At 36.5% G+C, this 21,611-nt stretch overlaps 2 protein-coding genes across 2 annotated transcripts in view; one reads left to right on the top strand and one right to left on the bottom strand.

The window, feature by feature from the left end:
* The window catches only part of Atg17 (autophagy-related 17), a 31,538-nt gene extending 30,594 nt beyond the window's left edge, over nucleotides 1–944 (top strand). The window contains exon 10 of the mRNA XM_018546946.1: nucleotides 106–944. Coding sequence (XP_018402448.1) covers nucleotides 106–225 — 120 coding nt within the window. The 3' untranslated portion in view covers nucleotides 226–944. The remainder of the gene's footprint in view (nucleotides 1–105) is intronic.
* Nucleotides 945–4,946: 4,002 nt separating this feature from the next.
* Nucleotides 4,947–19,830, bottom strand: LOC108779565 (transcription factor glial cells missing). Its single transcript, XM_018546994.1, has 6 exons — nucleotides 19,820–19,830; nucleotides 10,636–10,738; nucleotides 9,937–10,167; nucleotides 8,883–9,152; nucleotides 8,061–8,154; nucleotides 4,947–6,289 (listed from the first exon to the last, which is right to left on the bottom strand). Exons 1-6 carry the CDS (start codon nucleotides 19,828–19,830, stop codon nucleotides 4,947–4,949), a joined length of 2,052 nt encoding a protein of 683 aa, XP_018402496.1.
* Between the last annotated feature and the right edge of the window lie 1,781 nt (nucleotides 19,831–21,611).

Genomic DNA, 21,611 nt, shown 5'->3' on the forward strand with positions numbered 1-21,611 from the left:
GACTTTTGTTAATTATAGTAGATTGGTAAAGTTGTATTATAATATTATAAATAATATATCATTCGTTACAGCAAAAAATAAAAAATAATTTTGTTTTCTTTCTAGCCTGAAAATCGGTATCATGTCCCACGTGGCACGAAATTCTACAGAGTGCGCGCTAAGCCACGAGATGCACGCGCGCTGACAGACGAGACAGGTTTAATGTCGAAGAGTCAACTACCGTAATTTTACGTTTAGACTGTGTCGAGAATCCCTTGATTCTTGCCTAGTACAAGCGCTGTGATCGAGGGTTTGCGTCGGCAGGCCGCGTTCGTTAAGGGACCAGCGACCCGGAACGCAAATCCCGAACTTACGTCTCCGCAACCATCCGGAAACCTCGGATCTAGGCCAAAACCTGCCAGAGCCTCTAGACGCATCCTTGATATCGATGAACGCTGGAGAGGGAGTGATCTATAGAAAGAGGTATGCGCAAGTTGGATAACATGAAATGAGACGGAAGGATGCGCCGGCGTTTTATTGTGATATAAATAATTTTTAAACGAGTGAAACATATTTGCCGAATGCTGTGGTTAGCTGTGAAGCGTAACGATATTTGTATTCTTCGACTTTCTTTTTTCATAAATGAAAAAAAACAAAGGGATGTGAGTGTCGTTGACGATTCTCTCTTTCGATAATTCGATAGGCTGACTAGTGTGTGTGTGTGTGTGTGTGTGTGAGAGAGAGAGAGAGAGAGGGATTGTTTAACTTTAACTTAGATGTACAATGCGGAAAGACGAAAGCATGTCAAACAATGTTCAGCTTCCTCTTTCCGCATCTTGACAATTATATTTGCATTGTGTGAGACAAGAAAATGCTGTAGTTGTAAGTTTTACAAAACCAACGTGTTATGGGAATATGCGATTTATATGTCGTGAAAATATGTATAGTTATAAATATATATATAATCGCATTCGATTATATATATAATTATATATTATATACATACGTGTATATAATTATATCATGCTATACACACACACACACACACACACACACACACACACACACACACACACACACACACACACACACACACACACACACACACACACACACACACACACACACACACACACACACACACACTGTTGTACGAGGCGTGCAATATCTGCGTATAAAAATCTCATAGGTCCTAAAGATTTTGGGGCTAAGATTTTGTAAAGTGAAAATTGTCTCGTAAATACGTTGTGCAATTTCATGAAAAATACCTAATACGTCAGATTATTTATACAAAGATATCGTTACGCGATATCGACATATTTCCGATGATTCTCTTTTGACGATGCCTTGCGTATTTTTTGTCGCAAATCATCCTTTCACCTTTTGCATACTTTCAATCATGTGCTTTCATTTTCCTCTTATCTTGATACTGTTCGCAATCTCTTTGTAGTATCAACGAAGTCCAGAGATAGGTAAATGTAAAAGTCAATGTTTCGTTCGAATAGAATGAATGAAACAACGACTATAGTACCATTTAGTCTACTTACTTCGTCTACATACACTTTTCAAACGTTAGTTTAAGTGATGCCCAGAGAATCAACTCCGAGAGAGAGAGAAAGAGAGTGAGTGAGTGAGTAAGTGAGTGAATGAGAGCGAGAGAGAGAGAGAGAGAGAGAGAAAGTGAGTGAATGAATGAATGAATGAATGAGTATACTCTCCGTGTAGAAAAAATTTTATAAATGTACACGTACACGTATATGTATATATCCTTTTCTATTATTTGACTAGTAACCACGCGAGTTTACTCACCGCCACACGAAAGAGTCGCTTGCGAAGGATTACTCGTAAACTCTTTTAGTTACATTATCTATCATTAAACATTGCTACTATCGTTTCTCGTGACGCGTAAACACTCGTAGTACAGTACAATAGCTGTGATTGTTAGCTTCACGTTCCCACTTCTACTTTTAGTCACTTCTACTTAATTAAACTTAATTCCTCGCGGTGTCGAGCGATGATCCATTCTTTGTATGCTCGAGGACACAGATGTGACTGGAATTTTTATTCCTTTTATATAAAAAGAAAAAGTAATGCAAAACGAGTCCTCGATTTTTTATAGATGACGATCATCGTTCGTACGCGAACTGTTTCGAATTGATGCAAACATAGAGCCGATAAAAGGCGGTTTGCAAAATATGCTGATACGTAAGATAAACCGTTCGGTAGGATAATAAGCTACCTTGAGGTCCTCTCGAGGAAATGACACGTTCGCTTTTGGCGTACCGCGAAGAAGTAGTAGCCTGTAATTACTCTTTTGTCTTCTTGATTCGAAACGCACGTGTACACCGCACACTCACGCGCGCAATACGATGAAGACCTTTTGATCCCCGAGGACTAACGGAGACATTAAGCTTCCCTTCTCTCTCACCGTTTCTCGTCCTTCATCATCGTCATCATCGTTCGTCGCACGAAATCGCATACGGAGAGAAAAAACTCGCATACATCGAATTAACGTGAATGCTATGTAAAGAAACGACAATAGTAATAACGCGTTATGATGATGAAAAACTATTCAGTTCGAATTGCACACTCTATATGCGATTTCTATGTCACGTATACCTACGGTTCCTACTAGACCAAACTTTTTCGTAGGTTTGATAGCGCCGCAGGGAAGCTCGATGCACCGAAACTCTCCAGGCACGCGACACATAATGTTGCTTCGAACTGAATATTTTTCGATAAGCTCACTTATTCTCACACTCGAATGATCGCTCTCTTTTTTAGATATATTTATAAATTTTTGCAACACCAATAACGTGGCTATTAAAAATACGCGATGAATCTTATTTCATCGTTCCTTGCAAGAAGAGAAAAAAACAAAATATATATTTCCACAAACGCCATCTACAATTTCCAAAAGACTCTAAATCATTATTGTCACTTAATATTGTGTGACCTTCAGATTAATTTAGATAATTTAAAGATCATTAAAAAGTGGAATTTTTTAAAAGGATACTCACCACTCTGAAGGAAAGCAGTCTATTGCTGTAAATATGTGTAGATAGATGTGTCCGCATGCGATATTAATTTATACTTAATACGCAGCTCGAGGATTGGCGAAGAAATATTAAACTGCGAAGTCGAAAAGCGGTCTTTTGGCATTGCTGCTTATGTTTCCGCTGAAAATCCTTGAAGCTCTATCTACATGCATCTTTGTAATTTTTTGCACCATGTGACATAGGGTAAAATGTGACAGTGCTTTAAAGCAAGATCCTAATTGTCTAACTCTCCAATTTGTCCTTAGAAGATACTCTAACGAACTACGTTGTTGCTCGAAATATTTTTTTCGAAGAAAGTAAGGAAGATCTATACACAATTGCGTTTTTTGCTCAGTTATCGGTTTCGATAATTATACAGTTCTATTTTAGTTTAATAAGTTGAAAACTTAAATATTAAAGTGTTCGTATATCGTATAATATAAGTGTATTACTTATTGCGAATTGCTTATAAACTCAATTATAAGGATCACGGTTGATCTTATTTGAGTTGGAAATTTATTGAATTTGTTCAAAATTGACTGGCGCTTTTGAAAAGAAGAGCACAAAAAGAAAGATAAATAGGAGAAAAAAATTTCCAATGGAAAGAAGTAATCGATAATTATTAATGTCGAATTTCGAAGGAATAAATATATGAGATGGAAAAAAGATGCATTTAGCATTGTAATTCTAACTTAATGAGATTTTGTTTTTTTTTTGTATGCATGTGTATAAAGATGTAGTGGTAGAAAAGCTTCGATTTGTATATGACTAAGATTTTTCAAATTAGGCATTTTGAAAATTAAATTAAGTTTAAATTATTATAGTATATGCGGTTTGGCAATAAATTATAAGGACGAATAAATCGAGATTGATTCGCGGCATCCTTGATTTAACTTTTGACTTTCAGTCAATTAATTAGCGTTAATCTCTCTTATTGAATTAGATTAAATTGGCCAAAAACTGCAAATAGTGTGTATGTTGCGTTAAATAAGAGTACTTGTGTTTTATATATGTATAAAAAAAAGGAAAAAAGTATTGTAAGAACCAAATAGTGGCAAGATCGACCGCCAATTGAGGCAATGATACAATCGCATTTAAGAATTACGTAACAATCACTACCGGTGCCCATGGTGCAATTTATAAGATCGGTCTGTCGCGAGAGCAGTCTTTCTCCATCGTTACATCCGCTCGCAATACTGAAGAGATCGAATCATTGGAATCCCGTTAATGCTTTCCTCTCTGTCTCCCTTTTTCTTCGGTAGCATCTTTCCCTCCTGACGCTGCATTACTTTAGGATTCTCGTCCTGGCCAGCCTGCGATCTCGCGGACGTGTCTCGCATCCGTTCCGTTCGTGTGTCCTGTTACGTTCGCCGCATGCGAACGCTCTCGTGAAAACTCTTGTAAGAGATAAGTAAGGAAGAAGATATCGCGTATGTGTAATCGAGAAAGTGTAATGCATAGGCATAATATAATAATAATAATAATAATAATAATAATAATAATAATAATAATAGTAATATTGCATAACATACATAACAATTGTGATCGTGAGAGTATCTGTTACGAATAAATCAGTTGCAAATAAATCTTGTGACCTTTTTCCAAGCTACATTCGATTCTACTTTTTCCACCTTCCATGATTCTTGAAACTTGTGTTAAACCTGTTCGAAGAAATCTAGTATTTTCAAATATATTAAACTGGTACAAGATATAGTTTTGAACATTTTTTTTTTCTGAAGCTCTGATTATCTACTTCAATACAAAGCTTTAATATCCAAAGAAAAATTGATGGAAAAACGATCAATCTTTTGCAGTAATCTAATAAATTATGTGCCAATAAACGGGTCTATCGGTTCGGAGAGAAAGTGCAACACTATATTATATTTATTTATATAATACAAATGAGTAAAGGAGCAGCGAGAACGTTCTCTAATGATGAGGAATGTAGTTGTGCGAGTCCTGAGGGCATCCTGGTAGCAGGCTCGACGTCTCCTCGTCCGTGGAGCTGCACAGCATCCCGACTAGTGTATAATCTACAAAGGGCGGCAGATCCAGGTCAGCGGTAGCTGGATCGCCATAATTGTTAACGGTTCCGTGAGCCGGTCCGGCGCTCATCATCTGTGGCACCCGTTCAAGGATCTCACAGGTGTAGTGACAACGTTCGTTGCTGGGATAGAAGAAGGATTCGGGGCTATTTCGAGATTGGACCGACGTCTCCGCTACACCGGAGTTGTGGAACAGCTTTTCCGCAGTTTCCGGTGTCTCCTGATTGCCGTAACAACTCTGAAGTCTTTCGTCCAGATTCGTCCGGATCGAATTTTGATGAACGACGCGGCTGTGTGGCTGGTTTTTAGCGTCACCGTGCTCGAACATTTGATGGTAACTATCGAAAGGATGATACGGCTTGCTCTCGGGGCTGCAGTTGCGTCGCACTGTCTCCTGTAGATCTTCGCTCTTCGGTTTTTGATAGAGACTGTACTCCGCTCTGCTCACCAACGGAGGTTGACAACTGTTCTTATAGCACTCAACTTCTCTACGTGAAGATAAGAGGTCCTCCTCCTTGACTTCGAAACTTTCCAAATGTAATCTGTTATCCTGTTGATCTTGGGGCCAATAAGACTGCTCATGTTCATCCTTCGTATTTCCATCGATAAAACCTTTTTGACTCTGCGATCGGGGATAATTCTGGTAGCTCAGAACGTCGCTCGCGGGTTGATTCTGATTCTTTTCTTGAACGTAATGGTGCTGGTGCATCGTTCTCCTGGAAGTAAAGCCGTTAGAGACTTTCTCAGGCTCGAAGTTGGCGAAATGGAGTCTCTCGTCTTGAGGCAGACTCAGATGACTGCTGCTAGAGTCTTCGCTTAGAAATTGGTTCCAGTAACCCTGATCTTGATTTTGTTGTTTTATCTCGTACTTAATGGTACCGCTACCGAGGTCAAGTAAAGTTGGGGGTGAACGTGCTACGTCTTGGGGATTCGCAGAGAAGTCCGGCCTCAAGGGTTGATCCAGTTGAAAAATCTCTTCTGGTTGAAAGAGATCGCCCGTAAAAGGTGGAAAATCGCCATAAGATGCTTCTTGAGGAACCTGATTTGGCAAACAGTAACCGACGGGGTTCTCTTGCGGAGGAACGTCCTGCAGCCAATAAGGCCCGTCTGTGGGTTGCAACTGTTGGGGATATATCGTTGTTTGATGATGATGAGACTGCGGATACGATGGTACATTCGTCTGCAGCGAGCACATGCACTCAAAAGGCGGGCACGAGCATGAGTATCCTACAATAATTTCATTATTATCGTTATTATTATCATCATAATAAAATAAATAATTTTTTAGCTCTCTCCGTCTGCAATCATATTTTTTAATTTCTTTGTTTATAATTTAAGTCCTTTTTGTTTAATCCAAATTTTCTTGAATTATTTTAGACTCTTGAATAAAAATGTAGAAAAGTTCAGTTATTTTTAACATCTCTTTGTATTATCAAATAGTTTTGAACTCAAATGTTAATTTAATAACAATTGAAATTTAAACAAACATGAGTGTGAAAATTAACAGTGAAATTTTGCTCGTGCCATATAAATAAGATCCAGATTGCAGGCGGAAAGTTAACAAAACGTAATAATTGTTAAATATATGATATGTATGCAAATAACAATTTATTTTTCATTATTCAGTTACAATTTATAACAAATAGACGCAATTTTTACGATTTACTGCCGACTTCATTTTAATCAATTTTGCAAATCAAAAACAGAAATTTTATCAAAGTTTATTATAAAGCATTTTACGCACGGAATCCCAAAATTTGCAAAATATTAACAGTAGAGAAACTAACCGATAAAAGTCGTGTTTACTCTATTACGTTATCTTTATTCAAAGCACGCGGTAATTTTTGAAATGCGAGGATTTAAAGCTAGCCAATCACAGGCCGCCGTAGCAATATAAGTTGGTACGCGCGTATAGTAACGTTCGCGCGTCGCGCGTTTTCGTAGTATTTGTTGATCGGCGAAATCCAACGAAGTCAAGTTTCTCTCGGTTTGAAAAGGAGCGAGTACGGTTCCGAGAAGCAGTAAATCTGAGTGAATCCGTTTCCGCTACTGTGATAGATGCATCAAACGCGATACCTCGTGTGATACTTCGCGATGAGATTCAGTTGCGGCATGCGACTCGCTTCGCGACACGAGATAATCGAGGTTACAATTTCCGAGCGTCATCATAGACTGCGTTCAGCAGAGAAAATTAATCACTTAGCGTTTAATGATTCTTTGATACGATTGGTTCCTACAGTTAGATCTAACTAAAGGCGAGAACTAAAATCGTATTAAAGAATCACTAAGTGCTGATTAGTTTTCTTTGTTGAACGCATTATTAATTACGTCGCGGCGTCGTGTCTCGACGATTTCAAAAAGAGCATTCGCGGATCAAGCTCGCGTCGGTCGGTTTTAATTGTTAATTAATGTGAAACTGTGTTTTGTAAAATAGAGTGTATGTTCAATGTGAAACATCGATCTGAAGCCGAAGCTGTCGGAATGTTTGACGGAGCACCGATGTTCAGTGAGTATTTGTTTCTCTATTTGTGATTAAGAAACTCAATAAGTTAAATATTTTAAGTGTAGGACTCGATATGCAGGATGCTTTATAATGTTGTCTTAATCCTCGTGATAAGTTCTCTGTAAATTTTGTGTTATAGAGAAAACATTAAAAAATTGTAAATAAAGAACTATGTTTTGCAAAGTTGAATTTAGGAATGGCAAATGGATAACAAAATTGTGCGCTTTTGACTAATTTCAAATGCATTTGCAAGAGAATTTTAATTTGAGGCTGTGTTACAACAAAAGTAAATATTTTGTCTCCGAATTCTCAACTTTGCTCCATGCGCCTGCAGTTCCTGTTCGCTAGCGCCATCTCGTGTTATGTGTATTAATTACGTCTTAGGAGAAGGGAAAATACATACATGCATGTCGCAGCACTCTCGTATTTGAATGGATTAATTAGTGATGCCTAATGTTACATTTCGAATGCGATAATAAAGGATAAAATAGTTACCTTTATCAGAGATCAATGGAGGTGGCTGAGTCGTTCTCGACGGCTGCTCGAGCGTATCCGTGTTTGGTCTTTTAGTTCCTCTCAGTGACATTAACTGTAATATAACGTATGCATTTTATTGTAATTTATTCATTAAAGGTGATTTTTCATTAATTGCAGAAAGGCACGGCTACGGATTGTAGGATTCGGCTCGATCTTTTCATTACGGTAAGTCAACCAATTTTTTTTTCTTGCACAATTAAATTAGTTGTAAGATGTTTTACGATATATATAATTATAAATTACAAGGCGATCAAAATTAAGATACAAATATCGTCCAGCTGATATAATTTGAAAAAAATATATCAAATCAGTATTTAATCCTAAAATTAAATTTTAAAAAAGGAAAAAGGAAAAAAACTCGAATTGTGGCACTTTCGGAAACATGATCCGAGTACCCCGTGTATTATTTTATGATTAGATTTATTTTTATTGTGTGTATGTGTGTGTTGCATTGGACTGCACTAGAATTTTTCTTGTTGCATTTGCAAATATCAAACAAATACTTATTCAACTTTAAGTACAAAGAGTGTACACTAGTTTAACTATAAATAAAACACCTCTTGTTTAACATTCGATGAACAATAAGAATAAAATGAGCACTTGAGTGTTTCTAAAAGTCTCAGGTAAACCACACATAATGAAGTCATAATGACGTCATTTGTCACTTAAATATGGACTTATACCTAAGTGACAAATAAGATCATGATGATGTCTTTATGGTATTATGATTCCTCTGTTTTTTTTACTTGAAGTAGCTTACGTAGTCGGATATGTAATTACCTTAGAGCCTAAAGCGGCCTCTCTTGCTAAAAGCACTGCCAGCCCTCTGACTCTCCTACCGGCACCCACGCTTCTTCGCGCCTCCGACGTAGATTTCGCCTCCGGTCGCGGATGATCGTGCTGGCCCTTGGCTTGGAAGAAGATCGCGTGCTCCGTGTGCCGCCAAAAGTGCGTCACGGGATAACCGCAATGACCGCGACACGATAATATCTCTAAGCGACCGGTGCACTGTCTATTGGGGCACGGCTTGCCCTGTTGCTTCTTTCTGGCCTGCGGACAAAGTTAAAGCGTGTATTGAATACAAAGAAAAATTGAACTGTTGATACCCAGGTAAACATGGGCTGCAAAATCGGGTTCCAAAATTCACTACCAGTACTGAGAATCTGTAGCAAACCATAGATATAATTACTATATAATATCGATGTAATGATGTATATTGAATATATATATGTTATATAACACTAAGAGTAAAACCCAATTTTAATTGGAACAATAGAATTTTTCAATTAAAATGTAAGAAAACTTTGTAAGTTACATATACAAAATATTTCTCTCAGTGCAGTTATATCTGTGCTTTGTTAAGAGAAGAGTGCATGTAAACTATATATTTTTAGCGCTGGCAGTAAATTGGAACATAGAAATTATAGCCATAGTGATATTATAAGGATGTCTTTGTCCCTCTCTCTCTCTCCCTCTCTTATCTCATAACTTTATTTGTTACTTATAAGTGACAAATAAAGTCATGATAAGACATCCTATGATATTATTATGACTCATTCTATCTCGTAAATCCGATTGACTTTTGATCTTTTATTCAAGAAAAATAATCGACGTCTAGAGGTTTAATCGCAGACTCGTGTAAATAACTTTGAATTACTCTCTCTCGATTATTAACGAGACGTAACACCGCGCTGTCTCAGACAAGCAGACGGCGACAAAATTTTGCGTCGCGACAAGAATGCCGGCAAACGCATGTGACTATCGTGCGAGCGCAATTTACATTTATTATCGGGTCGAGATTTATGTTTATCGTTCCGTTATGCGCTTCGCTCACCTTATCGCAGATCGCCGGTCGGAGGTGAACCCTTCCACCGCCGGGCAGTATGCACTCCTGCGAGCACACCAGAACGCCCAGGCAACTCTTCTTCAAAATGCTTACGTTGTGATTGTTAGTGTTTCTCATCGCCCAACCGGAGGCGTGCCTCCTTGCTTCCTCGCAATCCGGTCCATAGACTCTCCTCACGTGTCCGTCCGCCCATTCGCACCAGGGATCGTATTCTACTACCTGAAGGAAAATCCTACTTTTGAGATCGATCGTGGCACTCGCAGGGACATGATTTTATTGAATCTTTCGCGGGATTTGTAAGCGCGTTTTATGGCCCGTCTATAACGGGAATAACATTGTGTGGTAAATCGCAAACTATAAGAAATTGATTAATCGCAGTCAATTCTCCTCGTACATTCAATTGTGATTGATCAATTTCTGGCAACTTACTACCCTTAAGGTTGCTTAAGATGGTCGTTGTAGATGGTTCTTCAAACTTATTCTACAATCGTATAATTATAAGTGATTGTATAATAATTTTAAGAATTGACCAATCACAGTCGAATATTTTTCTCATATTTCTAATTGGTCAATTCTTAAAGTTACAACTACTTATTTACGTAATTGAATGGATTTTAGGAAGCAGATATTTCATCCGAAAAATTCGTCGGATTCATTTTGAGTGCGAGACGCGAGAAAAAAACTTACTCTTGGAACGTTCGAATCGTTTATGTCCCATTCTTGATGAGGATGATGTTGCTGCTGGTTGCCGGCGACAGTCGCTGACATCGTCGGCGACCCCACGCGACTCCTGCGAAGAGAGAATCTCAGTATAAATTTCGGACTTTTAAATCTTGCATCGTCATAATCGTTCCAATAAATCGGTATCATTGTTCGGCGAGAGATTTTGTTGCGATCGAGGATCGAGATCTTGCAAGTTGTCCGGAATCGAATTCAGAGACTAATTTAGTGTTACGCAATTGGCCGTGCCACGAGTCCGGCAGCGGCGGGATAAAACCCCGATTTATGGTGCATACCCAGCCGTACTTCGCGCGATACTTATGGGAGTTCGTGGGTGGTATGGTGCGACATGGAGCACGTTCAGCGCGCTTTCCGGAATCCTTGCATCCATTGCGATCGGATCGAGGTGCGAAAGATCAATTCTCGATAGTCCCTATATACATAGCTACCCTTGAAATTTGTCGACGGCGATATTGTGTCAGTGTTGGTACATTTATCTTTACCAGTAATCGAACATTTATTTCATCCATCGAAAACGAATTTATTAATAACTAAAGAATAATATTAACCTTAATTTATACAAATTAAACTTAATATACTTAATTTATACGTCAATCAATAATAATAATTATTAATCGATTGGGAAAAGTTATTTATATCCCTCTTTGTTTCGCGACTTTTGCATGTGTGCAAATAAATCTTGTTGGTTTATTCTTATTTATTTATAAAATAGTTGAGCTTATTAAAAAAAAAAAAGCAATTTTGTAACTATATTTTAAGATTTTTTAATACGCGATTAGTTTTTGTTTTTAATTTCTTACGGATCTAAATTAATCGTACACTGAAAGAACGATTTTTCTGCAGATTTGAAAATACGAGTAATTTTGTTACAGCGTTAAAATAATTATATGGAAATCTCAAGCATGGTGAACAATACTGTAAAAAGTTTTTATTTTCTATTAGCTTGTGTAACCTACATAATCATTTTGCTAGATTCCAATAAAATTATGTTTGGATCTGTAACTAAATTTTTTAATATTCTGCAAAATAGTTGTCTCTTTTTGTGTGTTAAAGAATTTTATAGTAAAACTGCTTTTTCTACTGAACGCAATTAATGCGACAATTTTAATGTTAGTTGTGGGAATTTGACATAAATGTGAAAGATCGTGCAAAAAATCATGCGAAAGTGCAGGCATTTGATTAATTTGTCTTTTTGCCTGTGTTAATAAGACTGAACATGCAGCTAATCTTTGTGCCCTAAATGGTTTTTGTTGCCGGAGTCTCTCTTGCCCAAGCGGTGCAAGAAACACTTGTGCATAAATCCTCTTATAAGTGTATCTCTTCACGTCAGCTCACAAACCAGCTTCTGCCTTTCCCCCGTTGACATTAAAGTCTGCACTTATGATCTGTGGCGGCATTACGGTATGCGAGGACTCCTTGAGTTGCAACCGAGTGTGCAACGACCTCCCGATCGTATATCACACCTCGAATAGATTTTTCATAGCTTTGATCTCAGCGAGAGAGGTGCTTTAAGAGCATACAGAATATCACGCACAATTAATGAGTAATTGAGGGATTTTCGTAATAAATGAAAAGGTCACGAATTAAAATTAAACAATTTTCGTTATCTCACATGAAAAGAACGGTTTTGCTGAAGTATCTAAATATTTAGTTAAATATAGATCTAAAATTAATTTTATTGAGCGATCGAAATAATTATATAAGGAAACTAAAGATGGTTGTTAGAACATCTAAATTTTTTGCAGAATTGTGCTTGAGTTTTCTACATAAATAAATTTGATCAAAATTATTTTTAGATTCGTATTTAGCTAATTTTTTTTTTAGATATTTCAGCAAAATCGTTCTTTCCATAAAGAAACATTATTTTTATTACGATTTATAATATATCCCGTAGAATAATTTGATTGATACCTCTTGATAATGAAATTTAAATAACTGTCGGACCCGCTTTCCTCGATCCTGTTAATTTAGGTATCGCAAATCCGCGGATGGACTTGTATATTCACTCACTTGAATTTACTTGTTGCGTGAATGTTCGTCGGGGACGGCATTTTGAAAGGATTTCCGCGCCTCCTACAGTGCTCGCACAGGTTACGCGTTAGGTGCGTGCACGCATCGTTTCCGTCGGTTTTATCGAGTCGCGTTCGTAACCGGACATTTACGATCTTGGAACACCTACTCGAGAACGTCTCAACGCCCGTGGGTCGCGTCTTCAACGACGCGGACCACCTCGTGAAACCTTCCTCAAGCTGACATGATCACTGTCGAGGTGCCGCGGTTCCAATTGCCGCGACTATTGGTGACCGCCAATCGCGTAAAGCACGTTTATTGCGTCCCTCGATTCGACACGCAGGCATTTATCGCCTGATATATTTTCGTCTAGATTTCTGATGGCGATCATTTGCATCGTTGCTCGCGGTATCGTGGAAACGATTGGCGGAATGACTTCTTCCTTGACTTCTTTCATTACACGTCGTCTTATACATTTAACATCAATTTACGTATTTCATTCATTGAAAATAAGGTATTATGTAAATATTTATATCTTTGCTTGCGTTACGGGGTGTTCCAGATGATGAAACAGGTTTTAATTATCAATTATAGAAAAATCAATAAAGAATTTCTCGTGATTTTGATAATATCGATATGCTACGCGAATATTTATTGCCTGACGACATACTTCGTCTAGATTTCTGATGACGTTATTTGCGTTGATGATCACAGTATCGTAAAAATGGTTGGCGAATTAAATGACTTCTTCCATTGTACATTGCACTTCTCGTGTGCATATTATTCATATCAATTTTTACTTGCATATTTCGTTAAAAAAAGTAATTATAAAAGTACAATTTTTTACTTACATCACGGAGTGACCTCCGTGATCAAGAAAATTTTAATTACCAACAATATCTATATCAAATAATAAAATTTCAAAAAAATAAATCAAAGTAACTCAATAATACAACCTAATGTAAGTCGACACTGGATGGTAAAAGTTGTATTCATTATTAATAATAATTGACAATTACAGACGTTTTGATCACCACAATTTAGATCATCTTCAATGTAAAAGTAGTGACAATTTTAAATATTGAGAATTTCATTAAATTTTGGTATATACATATAAACGAGGCGCTTTGTAAAATCGGAAATATATCGCAAGTATAAAATCAGAAGTATTGTCCTTACATAAAATTTTTAATCGTCTTGTATTTGGCAAATTACATATTTCGATATTAAAACCGAATATTATACGCATAGAATATCTCAGTTTAATTTACAAGCTATTCAAAAACTTCTAATCCCATGAGTCCTTAAAAATAAAGCACACGTATAAAACGCTTCGATAGTATTGCATTTAATTAATAAAGAGCGTTAGGACAAATGAGCGTTTATAATTATTAGAATCATAAAAACAGGATAAAGGAGTCACGATTTAGTAAGAAGATATAACGTGGTCTAGTAATTCCATGTCTTTTTTTAAAATCAAACCCTCCAACTTGCTCCTGTATAAGAATCACTTAAATTGTGATCAAAACATCTGTAATTGTCAGTTATTGTTAATAATGTACACAAGTTTCATACATTACTATATTTAGTGTCGGATTAGCTTGCATTATTAATTTATTCTAATTATCAATTACATAAAAATAATCAATTACTCAATTATCAATTATAAAAAAATAAAATAAATAATATTGAGAGAAGGCTCGACAATAATCTATAAAAATTAAATTAGTGTAACGGGTAAATAAAAACAACATACTTCAAAGAAACAAAGACAATATATTAAATTAAAGATAAATAATAAAACATAAGTAAAACTAAACGTTTCGACGCCGATCGGGTCATTTTCAATGTTAATAAAATTTTCAAATTTTAACAAAATTATTACAATAAAAAATTCTTAAAAATTATGCGATATGTCCGGATACTTGAAAACATTGTAGTCAATCGTCGAAGTCGTCGGATAAAAATTGTATTTGTCCATAATTAAAAATCTGTTATTCATTACGGTGTTACAATAATCAATATTATCTAAAAAATTGTCGCATTATAAATAAAAAAGCAATGAAGTTAAAAACAAGTTCGTTACTATGTGTAATAATTAAAATAAATACCTTGTCGAAAGAAGAAATATAATATTAAAATCGAATGCAGCAATTTTGCACAAAATTGATAGACGATGTTTATTGTATCAAATACCGCAGCATAATGGTAACAAAAAATAAAGAAACCGAAAGTTTGGTAAAACTGCAAGGGAAAAATATAGCGACTAGGAAGGGGAAAGAGACCGTATTATGTTGGAATATGATTTTGGTAAAGAATCCGTATCATTTTGTCTATTTATATAGAATGTTTTTGTCTCTTAATATGCACCATTTCTGAAATCAATCTTTTACTATAGCAAGGTTCTACATCAAAAATTTTTACATTCTCCCAATCAAAATTATGGTTCTTTTCAATACGATGATTTGAGATAGCAGAGGAAGACTTCACTTTTTTATTGATGTCGGAAACGTGCTCAAATGTACTCGTGTTCTCTGCAGTTGCCTTTTCGTTTGTTAGCCAACATAGCTAACATCACAATCCTCGATTTTAAGATATTTCTTCTTTCGACAAGGTATTTATTTTAATTATTACACATAGCAACGAACTTGTTTTTAACTTCATTGCTTTTTTATTTATATGCGACAATTTTTTAGATAATATTGATTATTGTAACACCGTAATGACTAACAAATTTTAAATTATGGACAAATACAATTTTTATCCGACGACTTCGACGATTGACTACAATTTTTTCAAGTATCCGGACATATCGCATAATTTTTAAGAATTTTTTATTGTAATAATTTCGTTAAAATTTGAAAATTTTGTTAACATTGAAAATGATCCGGTCGGCGTCGAAACGTTTGTTTTACTTATGTTTTATCATTTATCTTTAATTTAATATATTGTGTGTTTGTGTTTCTTTGAAGTGTGTTTTTTTTATTTTGGCTCGTTACCCGTTACACTAAATTTAATAAAAAAATAATTTGTTGCGCGATTTCGATGATATCGACATATTCCGAGGGAGAAAGTATTCTTATTGCTTCGTACCGAGCGATAATTCTGCCATTCTTTTTTGATAGTTTCTTATGCATAGTGAGAAGAAGACACGCGAGGCGCGTTTACTATACATTACGTCAACACTTCTGTCTTTCTCTCTCTCTCTCTCTTTCCGTGGAAACGATAAGAGTAGAATTGAACTGTGGGGATACGACAGGGGAAGAGGATAACTTTAACTGAGAAAAGAGTCAGCTTAGGTGAATGATTGCCCGGATCGGTGATAAAGTCATCGCCTTTAGCACCGAGTAAGATGATACATCGGCGGACGATGCTGCGCCGAGATTGTCCAGAGCCGAAGACGTACGCACACACGCGTGAACACACGCGTGCATTCTGTCATTCGTGAGAAAAAGATGTAGAAAGAAACGAGAAGAAGAGAAAGAGAAGGGAACGTCTCGCGTCTTTCTCGGTGGTGTGGGTGCGCGTTCAGAATTTCAGATATTAAGGTAGATACGCGTCGCGACAAGGCCACTAAAATATCACGAAGGGCACACCGTGAAAAGGAAGAAATTTCTCGCTCTGTCCTTGTCCTTTCCTATTTCCTTCCTTGTCTCTCTCTCCCTCTCCTCCTTCTTACTTCGTTCGTCCTCTCGTGGTTCTCTCTCCTGATTTCTCTCTCATTTTCTTCTTCGTCCTCCTTTCCTCTCACCCTTGTTCGTTACTGTCCGCGGTATCTGTGCCCGTTTCTGTTCGTAGCGGGACTAACGTCTGGATCTTTCCGCGAGATTAGCTCGCGAGTTAATCTCGTGCTTCTAAACAAGTTAATTCCTCGCGCTTTTAATTCGAGTTACCGATTGTGTTGTCCATTCGGAAACATCGCGCCGATAGCTATATTACCCATATCGTAACTTTATGCTCCGTTCGTTTATATTAATTTACAACCTATCTATATTTAATCTTATGTTGTACTTTATTGCATTCTCTATTTCACGTTTACAATAAAATTAAAAACACTTTTTGTGATTATACAAAAACAATTATTTATTGCACAATAAATAATTCAAAATGTGTTCAAAATTGGAAATAATTATGCAACTTAATGTTTAAGTAAAAGTTTCTGTTTTGAATTAAAAAGAAAATGAAGAATTAAGAGGATGTTAAATTCACACACATAAACAATTTCCAAGCTATTCTCAATAATTTTTTTTATCCTTTTAGTCGTAAATTTATTTTTCGAAACAAAAGTGTGTAATAATCCATCTATTAACGCGGTTTAAAAATTTACATTCTACATTAACAACATTACTTTTTTTCTGAGACGATAAGCCTACAGTAAGTAGCTCATTGTCACGCGTTATCACGTCTTTTTGAATCTTTGCTTAATCGACGTGAGTTAGATCGCTTGAATTGCATTTAACGTTCTGCGAGATAATCAACGAACGTATTAAGTGATATTCATCGTTCATACTGAGAAAAAAAATTGTTCGATTGATTAAATTAATTTAATTCGTCTTTATTTTTTTTTCGAAAAATGTACCTATGTATTTGAATCGAATACAAAAATAATTTTTTTTCTGAGTATAGCTTGCGATGAAATATATGAAATAGACCTAAATTCGTGTACCATATAACATGTTGTTAAGAATAATAAAATAGAGATTTAGCGATTTATGTTTGTACACTTTTTCAATTTAAGCAGTCCATCGCTTCAAATTCGTGTAATTTATCGATCAAAATAAAGCTTTGGTTGCGTTCAGCAAAAAACGCAACTTTGCAAATGTTGTAAGATTTTTTAATATGATAATATCGGTTTATACATTTAGATCCAATGAGGAACTAAGGATTATATTAAAAAATTTTACAACAGTTGCAAAACTATCTTTCCTGCTGAACACAGCTATTATTCTTTAGTAATGTTACATTTAACCTTTTTTTACATTATAAATTTATCGTGTAATCGATCGCGTGAAAAATATCCATATTTTATTTCGAGGATGAACAATATGACGCATAATTACATAATGATATAAAAAAAAATTTTGTGAAATAATAATAAGTAATTCGAAGAGAGTATTTTACAACTTTTTATACCGTTTGTTAAACTGATCACTCTAATCGGTGAAACCGATTATTAGTTGTTCATATTCACTTGCTTATTATTTTGCTCATACCGATATCAATCTTTGCGATATCCATTTGTTTGCGAAGACAGTCTATCCACGTGTGATCTCGAATAACAGAAGGACACAGAGCAGTTGGGAGATGGCACAAAAAATTGAGCAAAACGTGTTGAGGCTCAATGAAACGCGATAGAACGAAAGAAAACCGGTCAGGCTGGATTTTTGTAAATTCGACTTTTTGCTGATTCCGTACGCTGTTCCAAGAGCACATTCAGTAGATCGCGTTGATCCCGATATCCTAATAAGAAAGAGAAGGATGCGAATGCAATCAGTTCGATGCGCCAAATTTAAAGAAGCACGTGGGTTGTTTTATGCAATAAATATCGCGTAATGCCGCGGTATATTGACCAAGCTAATTCGAAAATTTTACCAAGAAAATCTATAAATAAAAAATTTTTGCATGAATTTATCGTCATGAAAAATTGCAATTTTTAGATTATAAAATTATATCTTATAGTTAATTCACGACTGATTTGACATTGTCGATAATAATAAAATGTACTGTGAAAGAACGTTTCTCTAAATAATTCAAAATTTCGAATATCATTTTGTTTTATTCTGCATAATATCATTGAATTAACATCGGATAAACTGTCAGCTTCTATTCGGCTGCCACGACATAAAAGGATTCACGACGAGGGTGGGGCCCTCGAAGGGTACCGCGGGTTCAAAGGGTTTCTTGGAGCGGTGGGCAGAAAGAGAGAAAGAGAGAGAGCGTTCTCGAGATTCGAGATAAAGGGGGATCGTCTTACTCGCGGACATTCGTTTAATCTGTCTTCGAGGTGTTGGGCTGTGATCAATGGCGAGGCGGTAGTATATCCTTAATCGGTTTTCACAAACCGACCAGACGGCCGCCATCTCTCCGATTTGGAATCCTGAATTGTCCTTTTATCTTGAGTAATACAACGAGCGAAAGGGTCTTAAAGAATTTGCCTTGGGCAATTCTTAACGTATAGATCAGAGAAAGTTTTTATCATATGCAGTCAAATTAGAAACGGGAATCATTAACTTTTTACACTTTGAATCTCTTTATACAAGCGAAATTTTACTCTTAAATTTTATTCTCATTTTTGCTAAAAAATTTCAATTTTTACTAAATAATATATTTAAATTAAAAACCGTTTGGTAATGTTATAGAGAGTTGAAAAATAATTCTGAATTTTGCTACATCTTTTGAAAGCTAAAAGAATAAAAAAAACTTGGGCTGGACAAAAAGGTTTAGATTGCAGACAGGAGTAAAAATATGATTGCGGACGGAGAGTTAATGCATTATATAAGATAATTAAATAGAAATATTAATTTATCTTTAAATTGTTTGAAGGTATGTTATGCAATAAAGATTTTTTGTTGTTATTTTTTTCTCGAGGATATGAGCTATTTAATATAAGAAAAAGTAAAATAATGACAGAAAGCATTTTTATTAAATTAAAAATATCGAAGAAGCGACTGCTCGCGCGCACGAATGGTCGTGCATGGCTCGATGAGGCGCGCATGTGTAAACGAGGGGTTTCTAGAACACCTAGCGTCCAATCAGACCTCGTGATAACGCCCACACACCAATGGGAGACCCGCAGAACGCCCATTGATTAGATAGTAGCTGAATTTCTCTCACTATCTGAAGGAAGAGAAATCGATGACAAGAGCAAAAGTTACTAATTTTTTGCTCTTATCGAGACTACTGAACCTCGTGTCTCATAGGATCAAAATTCAAAACGAGAGAAGAAAACAAGAAAAAATTGACATCAATAAAACCAACTTCTCATAATCCATATGAGAAATATAGATGAAGAAATAAATTGATATAGAATTATTACAAACCGATTAAAATATGTCGTTCTCTCGGTCTAATTAAGAGAAATATATTTAAATAAATCGGGTAAACTTATATAGATACTTACAGAACTACCATAGTCGAGGTTGTTTCGTAATCGATGTTTCGGTGCCTTGTTGACCAGCCACGATAAATGATTCGCGATCACTATGGGTGCCGTCCCGATGATTTATCACAACTGCAGAAACGCGCCACTCCAGGTCACCGATGGAACACGAGGAGACTGCACTTCACTCAAAGACAGTTTTTTGAAATCTTGAAACATTTCGATCACCCTCACGGTATCATGGAAAACGACCAGTTTCTTTGGAATTTATCATTTTGACAATTGATAGATTTCCAATTGCTTGTAGATTCATATTGCCGTATGATGACGTTTCTCAGGCCGTTTTGACTGGACTCTTTTAAGCGAGAAGCGACTTAGTCAAGATTCTCGCCGATCGATTTTGACGTTTGCCTCGGAGTGAACAGGTGCGTGCCGATGCGTGCGGCACGACGTCGCTGCGTGAACTGAGGCAGCTCCACCGCGGCAGAAACTAGCTGGACTCCAGGCACGTTGTGCTTGGCAGAACGCGAGTTATACCGTGGTTGCCACCATATGTCGACAGGCACCGCCTATGGGAGTGGCGGTGGCTAACCAATCGCCGACTGCTTCCCTTTTGAGGGTGCCTAATCGACGATAGCAACCCCTCTCGACCCACGGTGGAATCGATTACCGGAGGTTCCTCCCTGTGGCAACGGGATTTCTCTCGAACTTCGTGGTCCAAGGCTGCTCTGTTTCGATACATCGAGATAAAATGATAGTAGTTTTGGAAGTTCGTTTTCACACCTCTTTTGGATCTCTAGCCTGTTGAACAAGCAAAATAGTGATATTTGCAAATATTAAGTAGGTTGTAAATCAATTTTAACAGAGAGAGAGAGGGTCTTTTATTTTTTATGTATTTTACATAATGTTAATTTCATTTTAACGAAATTAATTATGTATGAAAGAGTTACAGAAACGTCGAATGGAATAGTAGCTTAAATTAAGCTTATTTATAATTCACAATTATTTTCAGATTACATTTAGTTTGTTAATTACACTGAAATTATTTAACATTTGTCGATACATCAATTAATATTTCAATATTGTATGTTTGAATTTTCTGTCGGGCATGAATAATCTCTCTTTGGACTTATACAATATCATTCATCGTGAAAGAACGAGTGTTAATTGACTAATCGTGTGGCGCGATGGTCTGAGTTCGTAATCAGCTGGCAATAGGGTGTCCCTCGCAGGAACCTCCTATTTCCTACCTTCCCTATCCCGTTGCCTCCCCCAACCCCAGGTACCCGCATCCAAGACAACGGCCCGTTACGCTTCGATCGAACTCGAACCCACGACGCAAACATATCTGCCGAGGTGAACGCGTCCTCGGAATTGTGAAGTTGCGATCTCAATCCAGAAAGGGGACAGACACCGCGGATATATCGCTACAACTTTTCGAAAGCTAGAAAAAACCGTTTCAACGTTGTCTATTCTCTTTATACACATCACGAACGCGATTCGCGATCTTTGCTGTTTGTTTGGTGCAGCTTCCTATAAATCGATACGTCTGATGATACAGAGAGGCATGTCAGGTTGCGCTCGAAATTCTTATCTCGCACTACATAGTGTAAACAATGGTCTTTCAGACTTTGCATAGTATTTCTGATATTTTTAATTAAATTTTTGATATGTTCATTTTTCGCGCTCTTCTAAAATGAGGTTTATCGTGTCCGACAATCAACTTCCGCGCTTTGCTCACACGTGCGATTTAATGCGCGTACTCTGGCACGTGCGTATAAAAATATATTTCTGGCGTTACTTCCTACCACGT

Source organism: Cyphomyrmex costatus, unplaced genomic scaffold, assembly GCF_001594065.2.
Source record: "Cyphomyrmex costatus isolate MS0001 unplaced genomic scaffold, Ccosl1.0 scaffold60, whole genome shotgun sequence".
Lineage (NCBI taxonomy): Eukaryota > Metazoa > Arthropoda > Insecta > Hymenoptera > Formicidae > Cyphomyrmex > Cyphomyrmex costatus.

Coding starts and splice junctions, on each gene's coding strand:
- LOC108779565 (XM_018546994.1), bottom strand. Junction 9,153..9,936: donor GACCGGCGATCTGCGATAAG/GTGAGCGAAGCG, acceptor CTTTGTCCGCAG/GCCAGAAAGAAGCAACAGGG. Junction 8,155..8,882: donor AGGCCGCTTTAGGCTCTAAG/GTAATTACATAT, acceptor GTTATATTACAG/TTAATGTCACTGAGAGGAAC.